We start from the raw sequence: 22,922 nt of genomic DNA, 5'->3' as shown, positions 1-22,922 counted from the left end.
TGTTTGAAATTGGTTTGGAAACCCACCTTGGGGGTGGCATCTATTCAAAGGTAAGGAATCTTCAGCTGGAAGTCTCTATCAGATAGACAAGTTACTTACCTTCGGCAATGCCTTATCTGGTAGAGGCTATGCCTAGCTGCACATTGTTTTCCGACCGACGGATCCTCCATGCCCTTTGGTCACATTTCTAGGGAAGAGGACTTCACTTTCAGGTCCCTAGTTTTGACATACCAGTGGTCAGTGTTGTTCATGGCTCCGCGCTGTTGGCTGGGAAGTTGTGATAAGAAACGTCATTTCTGACCAAGATGATGGACATAGTGCTGGTTGACACCGCCTACTGGCACAGGGGTACTGCTCACGAAAATCTTCCAGATCCACTCTGAATCCTGGGGAGAATTCAACAGAAAGGCACCTGCCGCTAGATATAGTCACTACCAGATCGACTTCATTGTTCTCGAATAACATATTTGTTTTGCAGACTTGAGTACCTTAAAATAGGTCACTTCTTTTGAAAGTGGTTCGCTCCACAGATGCTGCAATAAGGTGAAACGATTCTTTACCAACTGAGCTGGTTACTTCTGTATGGTAATAATTTGGCATCTCTGTGCGGCCTTCAGTAATACTCATTTTTCCATCTGAAATATCATCTGGCTCTCCATATATTTTTGCCGTGGCTCCTACTTGAAGATTATTGTAATTCTTATTGATTGCAGAAGACTGAAATCAGAAGAGGACTGGCCAGGCCTATGTCCATTTAAGTTTTGGGGAATCATTTTACTTCTATTTCTCCATCTTTGTTTCAGTAGGTTTTATAGATAAATATATTGTAACATGGCTGAGAAATTAACCCCCGTGCACTTTGTGAAAAAGGAAGAAACATTTATAGTAAATCCCATGTACATTCATCTAACTATTCATAAAATCTAAGTGAATTTGCACTACATATTTACCTCATATTGCACTTCTCCAAAAGGAACAATAGAATCCGAAAGGATTATAATGTAATGGAAGAACAGGGTAAGACGATAAACTTCAGGAATGAATACACAAATTGTTTACCTTAATCAAAGAAAGATCAATGCCCACAGTTATCTCCTCATCCTCACTCCTCTGATCCGTATAAACATCTTCAGATAGCGGTGTCCTGAACATTGCAAAGCAAACCAAGAAAGATGTAAGAAAAATCCATCATTCCTCTGATATTTTCTGTTGGCTCTCAGGAAATATCTATCAGATTCCTATTCAGAAAAGGCATATTATTTGCTGCTGTGTTCAATTTTAGTCTGGCTGTGACACAGAGACGGCTCCCAGGCTCACAAGTTTATTCTACATCTCCAACTGTTGTCATTCTCGCCTGTGACACTGCCCCACATGAGGAAACTGGAGAGTTTTCTTTTCTTCTTTGTTTGTTGTTGCCGTCTTTGTCCCATAGAAGCAGCCTTTGTTAGGGCTGGGTCACCCATTATGGTTCTTGAAGGACAGCCACGGCAGTGCCACTTAACTTTGCTTTCCATATTTATAAAAGCCTTTGGTGAATATGTGGATCACTACACTTGTAGCTAGTGGGGGGCTTGCGAAGAACAGAGCCAAGAAGGGCTAAGACATGAACATTGAACACCCTGCTTGCATTCTTGACGACCTTCAGTCTCCTCTGTAGCGAGGAAAAATGCCCCACATGTTATTGTAGAAGTCTTCTGAAGCCTTCAGATCCGCCTTTCCTGTCTCCAAACAGCTCTCTAGTCCCTCATTCACAGCTCTCTAGTCCCTCATTCACAGCTGCCATAAAACTATCCATCCTGTCAAGGACCACCATGTTAAAATCCTTTCACTGTTATGAAATGCCCAGTTTTGTCTGGGCCTGACTAGGCAATATTTTGTTCACAGAGAAACTTCCTTCAACTGCTCTTTAGTCCACTATCCAGGCCGAATCCCGGAGGCCTTAAGGTTCCAGTTTTACCAGCAAGTACCAACAATAACAGAATAATATCCCTTTAAAAATCTCTGTGCTTGCCGATCGGTGGAATGGTAAGGACCAAGCTCTTGGTACTCACCCTCAGGCCTCTTCCACTTGGCATCTATTAACTGCCAGTCTTTGTCTTTCATTTGGATGGCAAACCTAAACCTAAATTCTTTTTCATGTTGAGCTTGCACTGTAAGGGTGATCTGTGAATTTTAGGGCCTCTTGTGTTAGTTTTAAAGGGGATAGATACATTTGCTATAAATTGCATTACTCTTGAAGTTGAGCAGGTCCATATGTGGTTCAATCTTAGAATTTATGCTTGTCTGCTTTCAATATCTACATCCTCTAGGTTTTTACATGAACTTGCATAGGCTAGGTCTTATTTTGAGCATTGTTGAATTGCTTGTGTGCTAATCTGAATTTATGGTGGGTTTATTGGAGTTTTTCTACCTAGGTTTTGGCCTGTGTCTACATTTCACATGACATGGCTTCTTTGCCTGTATGTGCATTCGATATTTTTTAAGATTTAAAGTTTGACCTTAGTCATCAAATTGTATCCCCATATTTGTTTCCTCTATGCCAGGGAGTCTTTAAGAATGGTGTTAGTTACTTTTGTAAAATATTTGTGTTTTTATTTCTACCAGCTTCATTGCTGCCAGTCGTTTAAATAACCTCATTACCTTGATCTTTACATACAGTTTCACAGATTTGATTTATGTATTGTATTGAGGCCTACTGGTGTTGCCTTTAAGAGGTTAGACCCGTACTCTATTACAATGAAGCCCTTGACTGAAAATCGCATTTATGTTTCCTTGAGTTGTAAGCAGTTGCTATTACTTTCAAACCTATTGAATTGGGGTAGGAGGTGTACAGGGGGGTTGCAAAGCTTCACTTCATTGTCTGATTGCTCCAATGCAAATTTCTTCAGTATCCATAATTGGATTTAACTGAATGTTATGTGCTATAGTCTTGCTAAGCATTATCTGAAGCAACATCTATCTAGCAAGGCAACACCATCTTCTGTGGGTACTGTTGTAAAAGATCATTTTTCTTGAGTTGGTTCACAGGTCAGACTGTTCAGTTGCCAATCCACAGTTATTCTGAACAATGGTATTCATGAGGTATATTTATAGGGACCAATACAGCTCCAGACCACATTTAACAGAGCTCATGTTCTCTACAGGCTAGATAGATTGTTGCAACCTAGTTTATGGAGCAGCACCAAATAGATCCAGTATTACACAGCATCCAAAGTGAAGGAGACAGACTGTGCTTAAAGCTGAGGAAATCAAACCACATCACTCTGACCCTGAAAGACACTTCACTGGCTCCATATGGAGTAAATAATTATATTCTGATTATGTGCATTATTTTAAAAACCTGTATGGGAACCTCCATATAATTCCTGCTTTAGGTTTCCCAGATACATCCATTAAGATTTAGGGACCTCCAGCAAATCATCCTATTGGACTTCAGCCTCAAGGCGCACAGTTAAAGATACATCGAGCTTCTGAGGCCTAGGCTTTGCAACCACATAAACCTTTAACTTGAGGGACTGACCCACCTCACCAACTTTTGAAAGAGCTGTGAAAACCCATCTATTCAAAGAGGATTCCTGTTCACTCACTCCATAGTTTCATTCGGACTTTGCCTCGCTCTCTTTAAGAAAGGTCAGTAAATCACTAAATAAGATTCCAGAGGATGCACTTCCTCATCTTATTTGCCTTTCTAGACCTGGTAAATAGTAATTGCATATTATTTCATTTATCTGATCTGAAGGAATGCATGGTTTAAGGGAGCCAATTTTCATATATTGCTCACTTGCCATATGGTATGTATCTTCCATATTTGTAGAAAGAAACAATCACTAGAATGTTCAGGGTATTTTTTTTACACTCTTCTTTCTCTTTCTGAGCTCATTAGGTTTGTAGCATGTGTTTCTTCTGATACACTTGCTCTGCAATCTCCTGCCTTCAAGTGTTGGGCTCTGATGTTTGCAAGTTTTTTCTTCAAAGTCATTCGGATCACACTGTGACACCACCGTTAGCTGGAAATAAGCCTGGGCACCAACTCTGTTAAATTGTCTTTTTTTCTGCCATTGCTTTTGAAGTTGTACCAATGGGGCTCCAAGATTTGACATGCCCTTCATGGTCCTTTGGGCCCACACAGTGAAATTCAATACAGACATTCTGAAACACTTTTATTGTCTGCGCTTTTGGCGATATCCTTTGAAGACCCACCTTAGTGGATAGACTCCCAACTTCTAGGGGTCTCAGGCTCTCTCTGGGGCAACGTACCCCTCATCTTACATGACTCCTTTATTGACACTGCACACAGATAGAACAGAAGTCATTCCACAACAGTCTTTCAGAATGTGTAACCTCTGACTCACTCGCCCAGCCACGACAAAAGAGAGTGCGAGGCGTGCCTCATCTTTCATTTTAAGAAGACCCTTCTATTCTGCCCGGGAAGGCTTTGGGTGCATCAAAAGATAAAGTGGAAAATGTCTGAATGCGTACCTGACTTCTTCAGAGAGCAAGACCCACTTGACTTCGAGGAAGGTGAAGACTCTGGCCCTTTGAACATTGTACACCTGCAACTAGCGTCTCGGCTAGATGCAGTTTTCCCTCCGAGTCTGACCAGAAGAAAGGTGCCTTCACACTAGAGTCCATGGACAACGACCCCCGACAGGACCGTGAGTATGATCTGCATCAACTCTCATTATAAGCCTCTGAAGAAGCCTCCTGCAGATCACCACCTCTGTGGAGGTCGAGCTTATGGCCTGTATCTAAAGCTTTGTAGCCTTCAGGATCTCTGCTGCTCTTGGGGCACCATTTGGCACTGACCAAAGGCCAGGAAGCTGACAGGGCCTTCCTCCACCCCACTACAGTTTATCAAACCCAAAGATCCACCTTGCTCCAGCCCCCACAAAACCCTGGCCACCATTGAATCTGAAGTTAACATCACCGCTGAAGACTCCATCAACAGCTGCGTCCTGCAATTCAGACAGCACATCATACAGAGGATTCAAGAGGAGCTGGGTGCAGAAAAGTCCATTCATCCGTCCCAAGACGGGAAAGATATGTACGAAGTTACCTCTGCCGAAAACCCTCAGAGACTCTGTTTCATAAGCTAACATGTGAGGAGGTGCTTGCTTTTGATCCACTTCCAGCTCCCAACCTAAAACATAGGGGCGGGGGTACCAGCCCTCTTCTCCTATACTCTGTTCCTCCTCCTTTATCACAGCCCAGTATTTAGATATTGTCACCGTCGTCCCCCTCGGTATCTCCCCGCCCCCCAATAGAGAGACAGATTTGGATTATTACACTGTGAGGGCATCTCCCCTGGAAACACCACCACTAACCACGAGCAGGAGGTGATCATGGGCACCCACCTTTCATAAGGTGGACCTGCATTTCCACCACTGGGTAGATTATGTCCTAGTTGAGATACTAACCAAATTGGAAAGAAAGGTCCACCTATTCTTGCCATAAAATCAGCTGTCAACACCTTCAAAAACCCAATAAAGCCCAGAATCTTAAAACCAAGGGTTAATAAATAATAGAAACCTTTTCCCATCGACCAAGTCTACGTCAGGGAGCATGTACCACAAGGCTCTGTACACACAGCATGCAAGTGGACTTCTGCTCAGGCCTCAGGTGATGCACCTCAGGACGACAAGGATAGCAAGAAGCTCAACACTGCCGGGAAAAGGGTGGTGATGGAAGGGTATCTAACTCTGTGGGCCTCCTCTCCTGCCATGACTAGGTACAGTGGGACAAGATAAAAGAATTAGGATTGCGTCTCAAGGAGCAATTTAAAAAAAGAGGGAGTAGATTGTCTGAGATGACTGTCTCCATTTCCACTATCTACTGTAGCCTTGCCAGTGCGGTCACTGCTTCCTGGAGGATTCTGTGCTAGCATCCTTATTAGATGCCATGCTTGGTTCTGTATTTGAGGCTCCAAACTGGAGAACCACCAGCATGTTCTCAACCTGCTTATCGACTGGAACATATTTTCGGACCACAGCACATTGACTAGATGCTGTAAAAAGTTAAGGACATTGACATTGCCAAATCTATGGATGCCCTTCAGACCCTATAAAACAGGGGCTGTTTTTGGAGACAAAAGGATAGGGAAAGCTTCAAGGCCACTTCCTGAGATCTGCCCCTCCACCCCACCACCTCCCCCCATGCCATAGGTGGCAACACTTTCCACCAGCAGGCTGCAAGTGAGTGCTCCAAGAGTGCAGACAGTGTAAAACAATAAGGGCCGGGCTAGAGCTAGTTCTGATAAAGGGCCTCCACTTCTAAGGACTAACTCACCCCCGCCTCTGATCACACAACACCTGTCAGTAGGAGACCACAGGCATTTTATCTTTGGTGAGAGGAAATAACTTCATATCAGTTAGCAGTGGATCACCACAGCTGCTGCCTAGACCTTCTCACACCCTCTCCCAACATCCCACCTGCACCCACACCCGGGAACATCTCAACTTCCTGCAGGCAGGTGGGACAAGCGCCTCTTCCAGAAGGGACCATAGCATCATTGCCACCCCATAACTAACCTTTCGTCCCCACCCCGCCTCCCTCAGGGCGATGTTGGAGTTCCAGCATCTCTTTCTGAACATTTATACATGGTAACTCTGCAGGAGGCCATACCTCTGCTCCAGTAAGGTGACTACATCATAACATTAGACCTCAAGGATTCCTACTTTCATATCCCCATCCATCCTCCCCACTGGGGCTACCTTCGCTTTCATATAAATGACCACTGCTTTCAGTATGGATTACCACTGCCCCAAGGGTCATCACAAAGTGCCTAGCAGTGGTAGCTGTCCACTGAAGGAGGAGGTACAGACTCATTTTCCCCTATTTTTACAGTTGGCTTATCAAGAGCAAAAGCAAGGATTAATGCCACCCTCAGGCCATTAGTTCCTTGCTTCACAGCTTATGCTTACAATAAATGCCACCAAATCCCACCTACACCCTCTCCAGGAGCAGCCCTCCGAAGGAGCAGTACTAAACGTGGTCACAGGCACTGCCTATTCCAGTCTGCAGTGGGTGTTGGCATTCAAGTCACCCTTACTTCTTTTTCAGCCAGAACGCTATGGTACCCAATGCCTGGCTCCATATGTATCTGATACAGAAATGCCTTTCAACTCTGGTCACAAGCAGAGGGTCAGTGGGAAGATCTAGTGTTGGTGAAGGCCAGTGCTCTTTGTAGAGTTGGAACCGGAACAAAATGTTGCAGAGCAGGCCTTTCCTACACTCCATTACCCCAGGCATCATCATTATTTACACCTCTCTAGCAGGCAGACAATTCCAAACTACCTTGAGCTTCTTGTTATGCATCTCACTCTCAAAGCCTTCCTTCCACTCATTCGGGCCAAAGTAGTCCTATTCAAAACAGACAGTATAAATAATAAGTATTACAAAAAAATAAATTAATTTGCAGTGTAGTGGGTTTCGCGTTTGCTCGACTTAGAGCTATTAGTATGTCATAATTTCTAACTGGACTCTTCTTGCCACATAAATTGAAAATGAAAAGTAAAACAGTTGACAAGCGCCACAGCCGCCAAGAGCTCAAAGGAGGGACACAAAAGGAAAAAGAAGTTCACTCACAGGCAAACGTATTGGCAGACACGCAATTATCCATGTTCCAGGGTCAGTGTCCAAGGCAGTAACAATACTGCCCCAAGGAGCAACAAACGTAAAGCATTTAGCAATGATGATAAAGGATTTTTGAAATGCAAGCCCATGAATGAGTGATAGTGATGGGCATGTGGTGGGTGTGGTTAAAAGCCACAGAGATTACAACACGTCACAGCGCTTGCACGCTGGACCTAAAAATGGAAGGCACTCAACGGCTAGCATGGCAAACATGCCCATTATGCACTGCATCACCACATACACTTCCAGGTGGAGCATCTTTTGGTGGGATAGACAGCAACTCGGCAGACATGCTCAGCAGGATACATGCACACATCCATGAGTGGGAACTCCACCCTTAAGTTCTACTCTATTTCTGAAATCGGGGCACCCTACAAATAGACCTGTTCTCCACCCCCTGAAAATGCAATGTACTATGAATGAATTGATCAGGGATCTTTGCTTTTGCTTTTCTGCCTCTCCCACTCCTGCCACATGTGGATCGCAAGATGCAGCAAACATCTCGATCCTTGATCCTGGTAGCCTACGTGGGCCAGACAACCCTGGTACTTAACACTCCTTGAGATGTTAGCCCCCACAAGAAGCTTTCCAACAGACCCGATCTTCTGGCCAGAAACCAAGATCAGATGAGACACCCAGACCCCAGCCAAATGAAATTTTGTAACTTTTTAGTGGAGGTCCTAGAATTAGGCTACCTGTATCTTCCACAGAAGTGCATGGATATATTGTGTGAGTCCCATAAGTCTACTGTACGAGCCTGGTATGCAGCAAGCTGGAAGAGATTGCCTAATATTGCATTCCCAAACTCCTCAACCCTCTTGTACTCAAGGTCCAAGACTTCATCTGTTCCATTTGCAGAAATAAGGCCTTGCATACACTTTCATAATGCTCCATTTGGCAGCAATAGCTGCTTATGTGAAAAACCTGGTGAAATCCGACAGACGCATCACCATACTACTCTCACCTGTTGTGCGAAAAACAATCTAACATGAAGACAGTGCTTATGCGCTTTGCTACCAAAGGGTGGAGTCACAGAGCATCCCTTGATGTGAAAGTCTTTCTTAAAGGAAAAATAACGTGCAAACATCTGAGCCCAATAGTGGATGGTACGAATATGCAGAACATGTGAATCTCCAGCACAATACAATATGAGCAGATGCTTATAGTGTAAGTAACATTTCCTTTAATATTTCTCCATTAAGAAGGTAATATGGAATAGGGGTCATTGGTTCCATCTGTTTTCACAATCATCAAGTTCAGATGATAGTTAACTTAAGGAAAATCATGATTTAAAGCATGCAGTACTGACTTCTATATGGTGTGGAGCCACAATATCTCATATGTACCCAAGATAATTTTCCTTAATTATCAAATGCCTTTCTTTTGCAGGCCATACATGGAAGAGCCTAGACATGTCAAAGTGCAGAAAGGTGCTGAACCTCTGGGGATTTCAATAGTGAGTGGTGAAACAGGTGGCATTTTTGTGTCCAAAGTGATGACAGCAAGCATTGCTCACCAGGCAGGCTTGGTGTATGGGGACCAGTTGCTTGAGGTAAAATCCTTGTATACAAAGTATTAGAACTGTGTGTGGTGTACTAGTAATTTTTATAGTATCTATTTTCAGGGCATTTCTAACATCTGTAATTACTCCTTTTTATTGTCAACAATTCTTTTCTCTAAATATAAGTCTTCCAATTGAGGGAGTTTTTTTTATAGAAAACATTTCAAGGATCAAAAGGCTGTTATGTCATTAGGCCCTCATGTACTTTGCCCTTTTAGGGAGCTGTGAAACAATTACTAACTGAGGAGTAATGTTTGTCTTTTGAAAAAATGCTTCTTGTTTCATACTTTGTAGCCAATAATGCTGCTGTGTTTAGGGAAGCAGCTAAGACTTAAGTTTATCTGTATTAAATTCACCTCCTATATTATTTCCTTTGCATATGAAGTGAATGATGTTGCCTTCTGATGACTCAAAATCCTTTCACTGCCAGGTTGGCAAATACCCCAAATTATATTAAAATGTTTATGGTGACATTATGATTAGAACAGAACGGAAAATGTTTTTAACAAAGAACATTGTGAAAATAGATTGTGTGGTAGTCATTTCCTACGTGTTGTACCTGGCTATTTTTGCAGGTCATCCTCAAACTTTTTGCCTCCTTACTCCTATTTTTTTCTGGCCTGCATTTGTTGGTTTAAGGACTCTAGGCACTTTACCACAGCTGACCAGAACTAAAGTGCAAGTGCTCTCTGCCTAAATTGTATTTGTGATTGGTTTATCTATGATTGGCATATTTGATTTACCAGTAAGTCCCAGGTAAAGTGCACTATGTGTGCACGGGGCCTGTTAATCAAATGCTACTAGTGGGCCTGCAGCACCAATTGTGCCACCCACATGAATATCCCTGTAAACATGTCGCAGCCATGCCCCTGCAGTGTCTGTGTATGCATTTTGAACTGGCAGTTCAGCCTGGAAAGTACACTCACTTGCGATGCCCAACTCTTCCCTTTTGCTACATGTAGGTCACCCCTAGAGAGCCCTATGGGCAGGTGTGCAGTGTTTTGGCGACAAAAGATGTATCTGCGCTGAAGCAGGCGATGCATCGATTTCAGTGATGAAGGTTGATACCCTGAAACCAGTCCCAGGATGCTTGTTTCTGGTCCAGGGAGGACCTGGTCTGGCAGTTCGGGCTGGACTGTTCCCATGGGGAACAGGGCCAAGACTGATTTCCATATGGCTGGGTCCAAACTTGGGTGACATGGTTAGCAAAAGAAAGATGGATTAAATACAAATCTGTGACTGGTGGGTGGGTCAGTGTTTAAAAACTCAGCCCATCATCTTTTTGTGTTACTTTTAGAAAGTGGGCATTTTCTTGCTTAACCATTGTTTCCTCTGCCTGTCTGTAGAATACACGCCTAGGTCAGGACGAAAGTTGGGCTCTTTGTGAATTCACTCTAGACAGTCACACAAAGGGAGCTGAGGTGTGCCCTGCAAATCCTGATAGGTCTTCCTGGGCAAGAGTGGTGGGAGGAGCTAACACTTGCACTTGATTAGGGCTGTGCTGGTTCCTACACAAAGCAATCTCCAGCCCCCTGAAGTGTGTCTGGGGCCAGGGCAGGAAAGTCAGGGTCTTGTTCACCACAAAGACTTTCATTTGAAGTTTGCCTTCTTCAAGGACAGAAATGAGTATAGGTATTCTGAGACCACAACTTCTGAACACTTCTGGCCAGAGGACATTCTGCCTGGAAGAAGAGCTGGATGATGTGGGAGAAACTGCCACTCTGTCTGTAGCTTTGCTGTGATAGCCTGCTGCTTCTGTCCTGAGAGTGAAAGGATTGGACTTGGCTTTCTACATCCTGCTTTTCAAGGTACTCCAAGGGCTTGAACTGAGCTTGCTTTGTGTTGTGACTTCTCAGGGACATCAAGACTTAATGTGCCAGTGACTGAGCTCTTCTGCTGAGAGTCCTGACTTTCCAAGTGGTGCCAAATCTAGTCCCTGGGCCCTTGGAAGTGAAGCTGGTGATCTGAAGTAAAATCAATGCACTGAGGTCGTTGCAGTAGAAAAATCGACACAGCACCTGCACCATGGCTGACAAATCGATACAGTCTGTCACGAGGCTGCAAAATCGATGCATCGGCTGCTTCAGCGCGCATCCCGCGTTGTCGTACATCTTGAGTTTCCATGCATCATCCCTGGGCGTCATTTTCTTCATTGACGTTGCACTGCAGCAAGGAATCAACACATCGCCAGCCCAGCATAAAATTAACCCACGCACTGCCTGTCTGGCGAAAAAAGAATCAACGCATCGCAAACCTGATGGGAAAATAATCCATGCATCGCCCGTCCAGGGGAGAAATAATCAACACATTGATTGCTTTTCTGACGTTTCATCTCCTTTTGCGGCCATTGGTTTCGTGTGTATTTCTAAGCTAATTAGAAGCAGCCATCGTTGCAAATAGTGTCATGGATTGTTTTTGATTTTTTTCTCATCAACCAAGTTTCCTTTTCATTGTGATTCACTACATCTCCTACGGTACATTGAAGTCACTACATCTGGGATACCAGTACTTTCCATGAGTCATTTCAACACAGGTAAATCTATCTGTTACAAAGAACAGAGCATCAGAGTTGATACTGGAAACTCCTCTGTGTGCCCAGCAACATTGCCTGGGCCACGGAGAAGCAAATCCAAATCCGGTCCACACATCCCATTCCTTTGTTATGAATTGTGGAACAAGGCGCAGGTGTCCTATTCTTCTGATGGCAGCGGACCAGTGCCTGCATTGCTAACATTATTGTGCCACCTGCCCCGTTGCCAGATGGGTACCCGGGTGCAGGGGTGGGTAGAAACCGGCCTGCACCTCCATAGCCCACATAATCAAGGGCTGTTGTTAGAAATGGGGTCTCTATTTGGTAGTAGTTTGTACCCTGTCCAAGTAGGGACCCTCATGCTAGTCAGGGTAATGAAGTCACACACCTAAGCTATCCCCTGCTCACTCCCTTGACATCTTCTCTCAAGCAGTGAGGCTTATCCCAGAGGTAATGCACACCCCCTATCCCCCCTCCCCACACACACACACACCCACACACACACATGCACACACCTTTTAAGCACAAAGTACATGGGGTGCGTCAAAAACAAAGGTGATGCAGACTACAGAGAATGTGAGGTGCCAAAAAAGCAAAGCGTTGTGTCGGCTCACTGCTGCACAAGGGAGGTGATGCGTTGTTTCTTTTCTTGCAAGTGAGGAGATGCGTTGTTTCTTTTCTTGCAAGTGAGGAGATGCGTTGACTCCTTACTGGCAAGGGAGGTGCTGTGTTGATTCTTTCTTTGCAAGAAAGACAATGCTTTGATTTCCAGCCAGGCAGCTTCAGTTCCTTACTACGGTGCGGGGTCAATGAGAATTTGATGCCCACGGACGATGCTTCGAAAATCCAGATGTACTGTGTTGATGGACTTCCGGTGAAACAGACGCTGCAAAGAATCTGCAGCCACAAGACAGGTGCTGCATCTATTCTCCAGGTGTGGGACAGGTACTGCACTGATTTTTCAGCCACGGTGCATCATTGCATAGATTTTCTCCTTCAGGTCACCAGCTTACACTTTCAAGGGACTAGATTTGGAACCACTTGGCAAGTCAGGGCTCTCAGTAGAAGAGTCCAGGTGCTGGCAGATGAAGTCTTTGATGGCCCTTTAACAGGAGGCAAGCTCAGTTCAAGCCCTTGGAGAATCTTGGAAAGTAGGAAGTAGAAAGCCAAGCCCAGTCCTTTCACTCCCAGGACAGAAGAAGCAAGCTGCAGGCCAGCACAGCAAAGCAACAGGTAGAGTGGTAGTTCTCCAACATCCAGCCTTTCTTTCTGGCAGAATATCCTCAGTCCAGTTCTGAATTTGTGGGGTCAGCAGTCCAATATTTAAACTCATTTCTGCCTTTGAGGTAGGCAAACCTCAAAGTGGTGCTTAGGCTCTCATTATCCTAATGAGACTACTGGATTTGGGCGGCAGAATCACTGGTACTGGGGGGAGGGGGGCTGAGTCTGAACCCACACCAGGTGACACCTGTCTGCCTAATCCGGGTTTTGTTCTGGCTAACTAGCAGCGCCTCATCTCCACCCAAGAGCAAGGATGATTGAGCAACCGAGCGCATGACACAAATGACTCCTCAGGGAAATCATGGCCACTCAGATCTGACCCGTTTCTCTCAGTTACATTAGTTTCACATATGCAAGGACAATCGGAGGCAGAATAAGGTTCAATAAGGTTTTATTGAAACACCTGCATCTTTGATAATAAAGCATGTAGTGCAATAACTAGGATGATGAAGCAGGATAAGATTAAAATTGTGACAACGAGAGTAAAACACAAAAATAACGCTACCATGTTGTCACTACGGTTTTTAAGAATAGTTCCTATCTAGGCTATGTTAGAGCACAGCATGTTAAGCTCTACTTCTGACTTTCAAGTTCCCACTGGGAAGACATCATCCCTCATACCTGAGCAAGAGGCCTGTAGTCTACATAAGCAGCTGCAGTGAAGCACTCAGCAATCAGCATAAAGTTGTGGTCATCTGGCTGGAATCTTCCTCTAATGTACATGGGTCAAAGTAGTGTTTTTATAATAAAACAGCTGATGTTCCAAGAAAGGATCCCCATGTAAGAGTGTATATGTTTCTGTGAACATTAAAGACAAAGCGTACCACTGTTGCTGGCAACCTAACTTACTGCAGCCTTGAGAAAAGCACAGAGTGAAAGAAATGTCTTCTCTTCTTTAAGAACGCAGTGCTGGCCTAGGCAAAGAACAGCTAGATCGAGAAAATAAAATAAGGCAGCAAATGTGGCTATTGTTAAAAAAAAAAAAAAATTACTAAACAAGAGGAAAGTCCTTGTAGTGCACAAGATTTTGCCTCTCCCCGTCCTGGCCCTTGACACGCTCCAGGGGGGTTGGAGACTGCTTTATATAAGGACAGGCACAGCCTTATCCAGGTGCAAGTGTCAGCTCCTCCCTCCACTCTAGCCCAGGAAGACCCATCAGGACATGCGGGGCACACCTCAGCTCACTTTGTGTGACTGTCTAGAGTGAATGCACAAGCAGCCCAACTGTCATCCTGACCCAGACGTGTATTCAGCAGACAGGCAGAGGCACAGAATGGTTAAGCAAGAAAATGCACATTTTATAAAGGTGGTATTATCAAACTCGCAGTTCAAAAACCAACTTCACCAAAAGATGTAATTTTAAATTGTGAGTTCAGAGACCCCAAACTCCACATCTCTCTGCTGTCAATGGGAAACTACACTTAAGATATTTCACGGCAATCCCCATACTACTCGATGGGAGAGACAGTCCTTGCAAAAGTGAAAAAAGGATTTTGCAGTATTTCACTATCAGGACACGTAAAACACACCAGTACATGTCCTTGCTTTTAAATACACTGCACCCTGCCCCTGGGCGACCTTGGGCCTATGTTAGTGGTGACTTTCATGTAGTGAAAGGGAACGTTTGCGCCTGGCAAGCGGGTGCACTTGCCTGGTCAAAGTAGCAGTTTAAAACTGCACACACAGGCACTGCAATGGCAGGCCTCTGAGACATGTTTGCAGGGCTACTCATGTGGGTGGCACAATAAATGCTTCATGCCCACTAGTAGCATTTGATTTACAGGCCCTGGACACACCTGGTGCACTGTACTAGGGCCTTCCTAATTAATTAAGATATGCCAATCATGGATAAACCAAACACAAATGCAATTTAGACAGGGATCATAGGCACATCAGCACTTGTTGACAGTGTTAAAGTGCCCAGAGTCCTAAAGCCGACAAAAACAGGTCAGTAAAAATAGGAGGAAGAAGGCAAAAAGTTTTGGGAAAACTTCACAAAAAGGGCTAGGTCCAACAGCTGTCATTGATGAATCTCTCAGTTCGAGTGAAGCAAAACTGCCAATTCTAGAGAACATAACTGGCAACTGAAAAGTTAGGTTACTTCTTTGGGGCAATAGGTACTCGCCTTAGAATGGCTGAGGAACTGGCCTGCCTACTATGGGAATGATGCATTTCGAATACAGTTGATAGTCATCACACATGCAAAGGATAATGCTTCCAGTGATAATAGTACAGTTGGGCCTTATGAAGGATTTAAAATCTGTCAACGAATAGGTCAAAAGTGAGAAATTCCATACACTGACTCTTTGAGAAATACTTCCTCATCAAGATTGAATGGCATCAATTAATCTGTATATCTATTTTCACATTTTCATCAAGGGACTTAGGACGTTTCACCACTATTTTCGCTATAAATATCATGTCTTCCCTTTCAGCCTGAGCTGAGCCCCTAGTGTATTTTCCAAATGTATGCAATAGTAGCAGCAGCGCAACAGACAAGGAGTTATTAATCTACTCATACATGTGCAGTTGGCTGGTAAAAGCTTGCCATCAAACTTTCAAGTCATGGAAGCTAGCCTGCCTCTTTTCTACAACCTTGGTGTTTGGATCAGCTCATCAAAATCGATTCTACACCTGGTGCAAATAATACAATAGTTGGTGACCACAATAGACAATGCAAGCAAACGTTGGCACCATCCAGTACATACATTAGATTATTATTTCTCTGAAAGCAGCAGCTGCTGCATCAGTCAGATGAGGATCATCCATCCTAGACTGCATGGCTTCACAAGTTTTCCTAGTTCTCATTAAAATTGGGGAGCCCATACAGGATATATTTTGGCTCAGGGCAGATGGTCTCTAACAGACAAGTTGTACCACATCAACATGTTTGAGTTGTGGGTGGTTTACCTTGCTTTGAAGTTTTTACTTACATCAGTCTTTGCAGTGACAATGGTAGTTTGAAAGGAAAACACTACAGTTGCACACCTTATCAACAAGCAAGGTTGCACAAGATCAAGGTTTGTGTCTAGGGAAGCAGAATTGATCTGGCACTGGGCCCTTGCGTAAAACATTTCTGTTACAGCATTTCACTTCCCAAGTTTACAGAACAGCAGAGTGAATGAGCTCCACTGGGATACTGAAGAAAACTTGATAGACGGCAGTGTGCTGTTAAACATTATTCAACAGTAGTACACTCCACATATCGACCTGTTTGCTGAAAAAGGAAAGGCAAAATGTCACATCTTCTCATCTAGTTTCTTAGAGCCCAGACCCAGGGAGAGTGATCTTATGATAGACTGTCGGTAACAAATTTGAATGTTTGAATTAATCACAGGTACTGGCAGTTGCTTTAGCCTCATTCCAATCCATCATTTTTTGCCCACGATGACAACTCAGTTTGTACTCAGGCATAGGCCTTTAAGTTATCCCTGCTTCAATGGGAACAGTCCAGCACAAACTGATCCTCAATGAAGACAAGCCATCCTTTATACATATTAGGGCTCATGAGCCAGGTAATGCGTTGGTCCAGTGGCAAAATGACCATGGGCAACATTTCTGTGCATACCCGTCATACTTAGGACATCAGACACAAAGTGAAATGCTTGAAATAATCTCAGCCACTGGCAATCGCTCTGGGCACATTATATTTTTTTAAAATCTCTTTATTGGCATTTTCAATGTGCAAACATATACATAGTAAGCAGCAGTAGTTCGTACAACCACAGGATGAGTTCAGTTGAGCAACCAAGTATGGAATAAGACACTCAAAGGACTGTAGTTGAAATGGTTTCACATGCAAGCCATGTAACCAGTTGTTTCAGAAAATGATAATACCAGGAGAGATCAACAGTAACAAAAGTAACATTTGTAATGCTGACTTGCCACGTGGCAGAGCCCTCCCTAGGGAGGTAGAGGGAGCACGGAGAGTAATGTAGGAGGCAGTGTGTATATAATAACAGTGATCATGAGGTAACACAAGGAGGGGGAGAGGGTCTACCTTATAATGTGTGTCGGCACCCACCCAGCTGCTCCCAGTGGAAGCAGACAGTAAAGTATCCCCCTCCTCCCATTTGTGTCACACGAAGCCATACTGAAACCCCAGGTGGTTGAGCTGCCTTCCAAGACATGGCTATCAACCTTTTAAATACTATTAAAGCTGTCTGCCAGTCTTAAATAGGGTTTAGAGCATTTAAAGCATTCATATCAGGGGATAGTTGTATGTCAATCACTGCAGAGGTGAGTTCCAATACTTGGGTTCAGGGACGCACAAGCTGTAGGTATTCACAGACCATATGCAAAACTGGGGTCTCAGCAGGTCTGTGTCTAGGACAGGTAGACGGAGTCCCCGGAAACATCGCATAGAGTCAGTGCAGGATTAAGTAAGTCTGGTGGAGATAGTTAAATTGTGTTAATTTAAGGCACATATTCCGGGACACTTGTTTGACATGACCTAACACCATTGGCGATTGTTTGTCAGTAAAGGCAGTGCCCAAATCTACCTCCCCTCTAGATTTGCCCCTAAGTGTTTGGTTAACACTTGGCACCAGGATTGCCACATAAAGAAACAATATGGGCTTCCGATCCACGCCATGTGTAAGCAAGCAGTGCAGCCCCTGATAGAGTGGAGGCTCAGTGTGTACGATCGACCATGCACCTCAATAACTAGTGTCAGAGCGTGGTAGGTGAAGAAGAAGCCCGCTCCCAGTTCATGGGTGCCCTGATTGTTGAAATGACTGTATGGACCAATCCTCAAGGAGGTCTCCTAGCTGGAGGAGTGCAGTTTCCTGCCACGGACTGGGATTGTGACCAGCCAAGGGCAGTCTTCTGATGGGTAGGTCCCAGAGAGGAAGTTGTGTTGCATAGTGGGGTACTGAGTGTCTGGGCTGCATGTATCTATTCCATAAAACTTTGGCCATGTGCAGTAATCTAGGCAATTCTTTGGCCGACCTCCCACCGATAGCAGCCAGTGCAATAGATTTCCATCACCAAGCTGAGTGCGAAATAAAATTCTCCAATTTTGTCCTTCGCCAGTCATCGCATAGCCCATTGCAGTTGCACTGCTGCAAAATACAATTCTGAATCCAACCGGCCCAGCCCTCCTACTGCATAGGACAATGTGTGTTTGTAGCGACACACGCTTATGGGAGGGCCCTCAAATCAAATTCGATTCTACACCACTGAAATATTCGAAAAAGGCTCCAGAGGGCACTGCTGGGAGAGTCAAAAAGAAATATAATAGCCACGGGAGAACAAACATTTTAGTTATAGCTGCTTGGCCCACGGGTGATAAGGGTAGTCTCCTTCAGAAGGCCAGGGAATGTCGCACAGAAGTCAAGGTCTTGCTTTGATTATCATCTGAAAGATCTTTGTCGTGGTATACATTACGCCCTAAGTAGCAAAAGGTTTCAAAGTGCCAGGGAAGGTGACCCTGTCCCAGCCCAGCTCGACCATCTTGACTTAACCATTGAAGAGGGAAAATACAAGACTTGCCCCGGTTTACCCGAAGTCCAGCTAAATTGCCCAAGGTGGCTAGCAGGTTATAATGGGCAACAAGGGATCGGGTATAACTTTGCAGATACATGTATGCGTCGTCTGCATAAAGTGAGACAATGTGCCAGTTTGTAAGTATCCATGAACCCCAGGAGGGGGCCCCTGTTTTGCAGTGCAGCAGCCAGAGGTTCCATATGCATTTCAGAGACTATGGGCGAGAGGGAACAACTTAAGAACTCAGGCCCATGCTGAAAGCCTCCAATACGTGAGTCAAATAAGTCCAACCGAGCATGTCAGTACCTTTTCAAAATCCAGAGAGTTCACCACCAGGAGGCGCTACTAATTGTTTAATGTTCCCTGGCTATGAAACAGACATATATTATATGTGGTCAGCCGATGGGGAATAAATCCACATTGCTCAGAGTGGATCTGAAGATCTAATATGGAGAGCAATCAGTTGGCTAGATCTTTGCTCAGGATCCAGTAGTCCATAATGAGCATGAAGAGGAGGGTACGGTAGGAGGGCTGGCGCGGGCGGGTGAAAGGAGCTCACCAAGAGCACGTCTGCCTTTTTTCAGCAATGCTACCATAAGGGCCTCTCAGAAGGAGTCAGGTAAAAAAAACAAAAAAACTTGTTGATGCGGTTCGTGGTACATCGCTAGCAGTTTAGGGGCCATTGTAGCACGTTACTCTGCATAGAACTGTATGGAAAGCCCAGCCATGGCCTGGGTTTTGCCCTGTGCCATTTGACAGATGGCCAACTGGAGCTCCAGTTCCAACAGCTGCAAGGAGACAGTTGTGGGAAGGCAATTCCCTGTAGGAATTCCCCAAGAGCAGACAGGAAAGGCTCAGTGGGCGGGTGTATAGCATCTCATAATAATTAGCAAAGACTTCATTTATGCCCACTTGTCTGTTCACTATGCAGTTCGTAGCGTCTTCCATGGCACCTGTGACTGTTCTTGGGATTTCAGAGCGCAACAGCCACGCCAACATTCACGCAGGTTTATCTTTCTCCGTGTGTTGCCTTGCCACAGCAGCTTTGTTATCAGTGTTACTCAGTCCCTGAGTCTGCTCTTGATATCAGCCGCGAGGAACCACCAGTCATGAGCGTGCAGTTACTGTAGTAACCGCCTCAATTTCAGCAACATTTATCTGTCTTGAGGTCCATCATTGACCGCACAAGTGTCGACCTTGTGCCCCAGGAAATGTTAATGCAGTATCCCCTCATGACTACCTCTCGGCCCACATCCCAATCCATAATTTTCCGCCCACCATGCCATCTTAGTTTGGACCCAGCCATATGGAAATTAGTCTTGATGAATCAATGCCATGGAAGGGGACGTTTTACCAGCATTTAGAAGTTGCAATGTCAGCAATTTGTATGCTAGAGTTCTTAAGAAGACTGTCTTGAGTGGAGCTCAGGACTCCTGTAGGCCTTTCTGCTTCTACGCCTCTTTGCTTGAGTTCTGAAGAACATCAAGACGATCTAGGCACAAGTCATCCTAGTGGATGTGGATTAGGCCAAGAGGGTATGGTATCCTAAAATTCTGGACACGAGCATCTCTCATCTGATCAAACTGCAGCTTCGGGAGGATCTACTGTCATAGCACTAAAGCAAAGTCCTGCACTGAAGTCCTCCCCACTACACCCCTGTATGAGTTTGAGTGGCAGCACCTAGTCTTCTTTGATATTCCTCCCAAAGCCATTGATTTTTCTCTGGCACTCAGACGACATGTGAAAATCGTGGATGCCAGGCACTGGGACGACGTTTGTACCTTGTGCAGCTCCCATCAGCTTGGCACACTACAGGTTAAACTCTCTGAAGTGTTGTTGTATTTTGTCATTGGCCCAGCAAGGACTTGCATTGGACACTGTTCAAGGCTATTTGTCAACACTTTTGACTTTTTTAGGGTGCTGGGTAAGCGCTCTTCATTTAAATCACCTTTTGTGATGATAATTCTTAAAAGTTTACAATTTATTTATGTCACAGTGGGACTTGAATTTGGTTCCCAGGCAGAGTAGTGCAGAAAAGAACCATCTGTAGACATGTTGTCATCTGCATAAATATCTTATATGCGTTAGCTAAGAAGCAGCTACCTGAAGGATTAGGGGCTCATTCCACTCGAGCCAAAGTTGCTTCTAGTAGACTAGGATGCAGTGTCTGTCCTGGATATTTGTCAGGCTGCTACTTGAACATCATTGCACATGTTCATGAAGCATTTTTGCGTTGATTGGTCCATCAAGTTGAGCATTTTCCCCATAAGGTTCTGCGAAGACTTCTTGGTGTGAGCCGTTCGAGAAACCAACCATCTGGGAAAGTACTGGTTTGGAATCGAATTTCAATTTCTAATTTCAAAAAAAGGAATCTGCATTTAGAAATGTCCATCAGAAGAATAAGTTACTTAACCTTTGGTAATGCTCTTTTTAGTTAGATTTTCTCTATAACTGTGATTAGTCACCAACTGTCCCTCCTCCCCATTCTGTGAAATTGACGATTTGTCCATTTAAAAGGACCCAAACTAGAGATCTGCATACTGGTCAAGCCAAGTTGCCAGTGGGCTCTACAGCTAATGGCACTGAGAATCCTTCAATAGCAAATGAAGTTGGGGCGTTTGGGTGGCGTTCATATGCAGCGCCACTCGTCAATTCTGTAGCGGAATATTGTCATTGCAGAGCCACGTGACACCACTATTGGCTAGTGCAGTGGTTCCCAAACTTTTTCGATCCGTGGCTCCCTTGACCTATTGGCCATTGGCTGCGGCTCCCTGTTATGTCACTTTTTTTGACGGGTGGGGGGATGTAAGCCAGGATTTGGGAGCACTTCAATTTTTCTTCCTAAAAAATAATTGGGATGACTATGATAAAGGGCTTCTGCGATAGGGACTTGTCTTTAGTGGCTTGGAGTATGCACTGCCAGTAATCTGCTGCTGAAGGCCAGTGCACAACATTTTTATCACATTCTTTCTGCCTGCCATTGCGCTTTCTCCTTGTTCCTGGCAAGTTAAAAAAAAAAAAAAAGCACTTTAGTATTTTTGATCTCAGATCCTCCAGCACCACACTTGGAAGTCCCATATATGACAATAGACCTGATTCAGGCCTCAAGGGGAGAAATACATTCTCCGATTCTTATTTTTTAAATTTCCCGCTTTCCTCTTAAATGTTGACATTTTTGTAATTTCATGATTACCCTCTTTTCTTGAGTAGCTGCAGAACACTGGCAGAAGTGACACTCTATCATTGTCCTGATTGGGCCTGACCCTGCCTAAATGGACATACTCTTTATTTATTAGGCAAGACGTCATGTGCTAGTCCAAACCACTCCAGACGCTGACAGCTGTGGCTTCCATAACATCCCCACATGGCATTCCCACATGGGTTACTCAGGGCTGCAAATGCACATTGCAAAACCCTAACAAGTTTGATTTTTGCACTGTGATTCTTTCTTTATCATACTACCGTACGGCTCTGTTCCAAACATAACATCTTTATAATGGAGCCGTATGGTAGTATGAAAGAGAAAGAGTCGCAGTGCTAACAGTGCTTAATTTGAGCCAGTGCTTTCTGCAGGGATTAATTTGAGCAGGTGGTTTCCGGTTTTCTGCATCAGACATTTAGGAAGAGCAAAAGATACATATGGGAAACGTGGAGGAAGAGAAACTAAAAAGCATCACTAAGGGAGAAAGTAGAAAGCTGCATGAGTGAGCTGAAGGAGTAGGGAGTGGCTGTAAATGGATTAAAGAGGCCCGAGAAGGCTCGCACATTTAAATGCAGCATCCGCTTGTTTCAAAAGAGAGCTTTCATCACCATCACATTTTTATCTACAAATTAAGCACTGGGTATACAGTGGGGGGCACAGCACTTATTTTTAAGGACTGGCACTTAGGCCCATATTTATGAAACGTTTGTGCTACATTTGCAATTTTTTGTGACGCAAAAGCAGCGCAGACTTACAAAATATACTTATATTTTGTGAGTTTGCGCTGCTTTTGCATAAAAAAATGACGCAAATGCGGCACAAACTTTTCATAAATATGGGCCTTAGTTTTCTGCATCAGGCATTTACTGTGAGCAAAGGCACATATGGGAAGGATGAAGAAAAAGAAGGACGTAAAAGCTCCACATTGGGAGAAAGATGCAAGAGTGAGCTGAAGGGGCAGGGAGAGGCTGTAAATGGATTGAAGAGGCCCAAGATGGCTTTAGGATTACTGCTGCCTCAATATTCTGTGCATGCATATTTAACTGCAGCAGCCACATGTTTCAGAGGAGAGCTTTCAGGCATGTTTTTATTTATAAATATTTAAACACTGAGTGGAAACAAATCAAACTTGATGGGTTTTACAATTTACTATGTAACATTGCAAAACCCTAACAAATTTGATTTATTTCCACTGTGATTCTTTCTTTTTAATACTACTGTTCGGTTCC

General features: G+C 44.3%; 1 protein-coding gene across 4 annotated transcripts in view; it reads left to right on the top strand.

Annotated features, from left to right (window-relative positions):
• The window catches only part of DLG5 (discs large MAGUK scaffold protein 5), a 1,179,851-nt gene that overhangs the window by 648,676 nt on the left and 508,253 nt on the right, over nt 1–22,922 (top strand). For all 4 annotated transcript variants that reach the window (XM_069240807.1, XM_069240806.1, XM_069240808.1 and 1 more), the window contains one exon: nt 9,022–9,184. In XM_069240807.1, coding sequence (XP_069096908.1) covers nt 9,022–9,184 — 163 coding nt within the window. The remainder of the gene's footprint in view (nt 1–9,021; nt 9,185–22,922) is intronic.

Source organism: Pleurodeles waltl, chromosome 6, assembly GCF_031143425.1.
Source record: "Pleurodeles waltl isolate 20211129_DDA chromosome 6, aPleWal1.hap1.20221129, whole genome shotgun sequence".
Taxonomy (NCBI): Eukaryota; Metazoa; Chordata; class Amphibia; order Caudata; family Salamandridae; genus Pleurodeles; species Pleurodeles waltl.
Note: the sequence above shows the minus strand (reverse complement) of the source record. Positions and strands in the feature narration are given on the sequence as shown.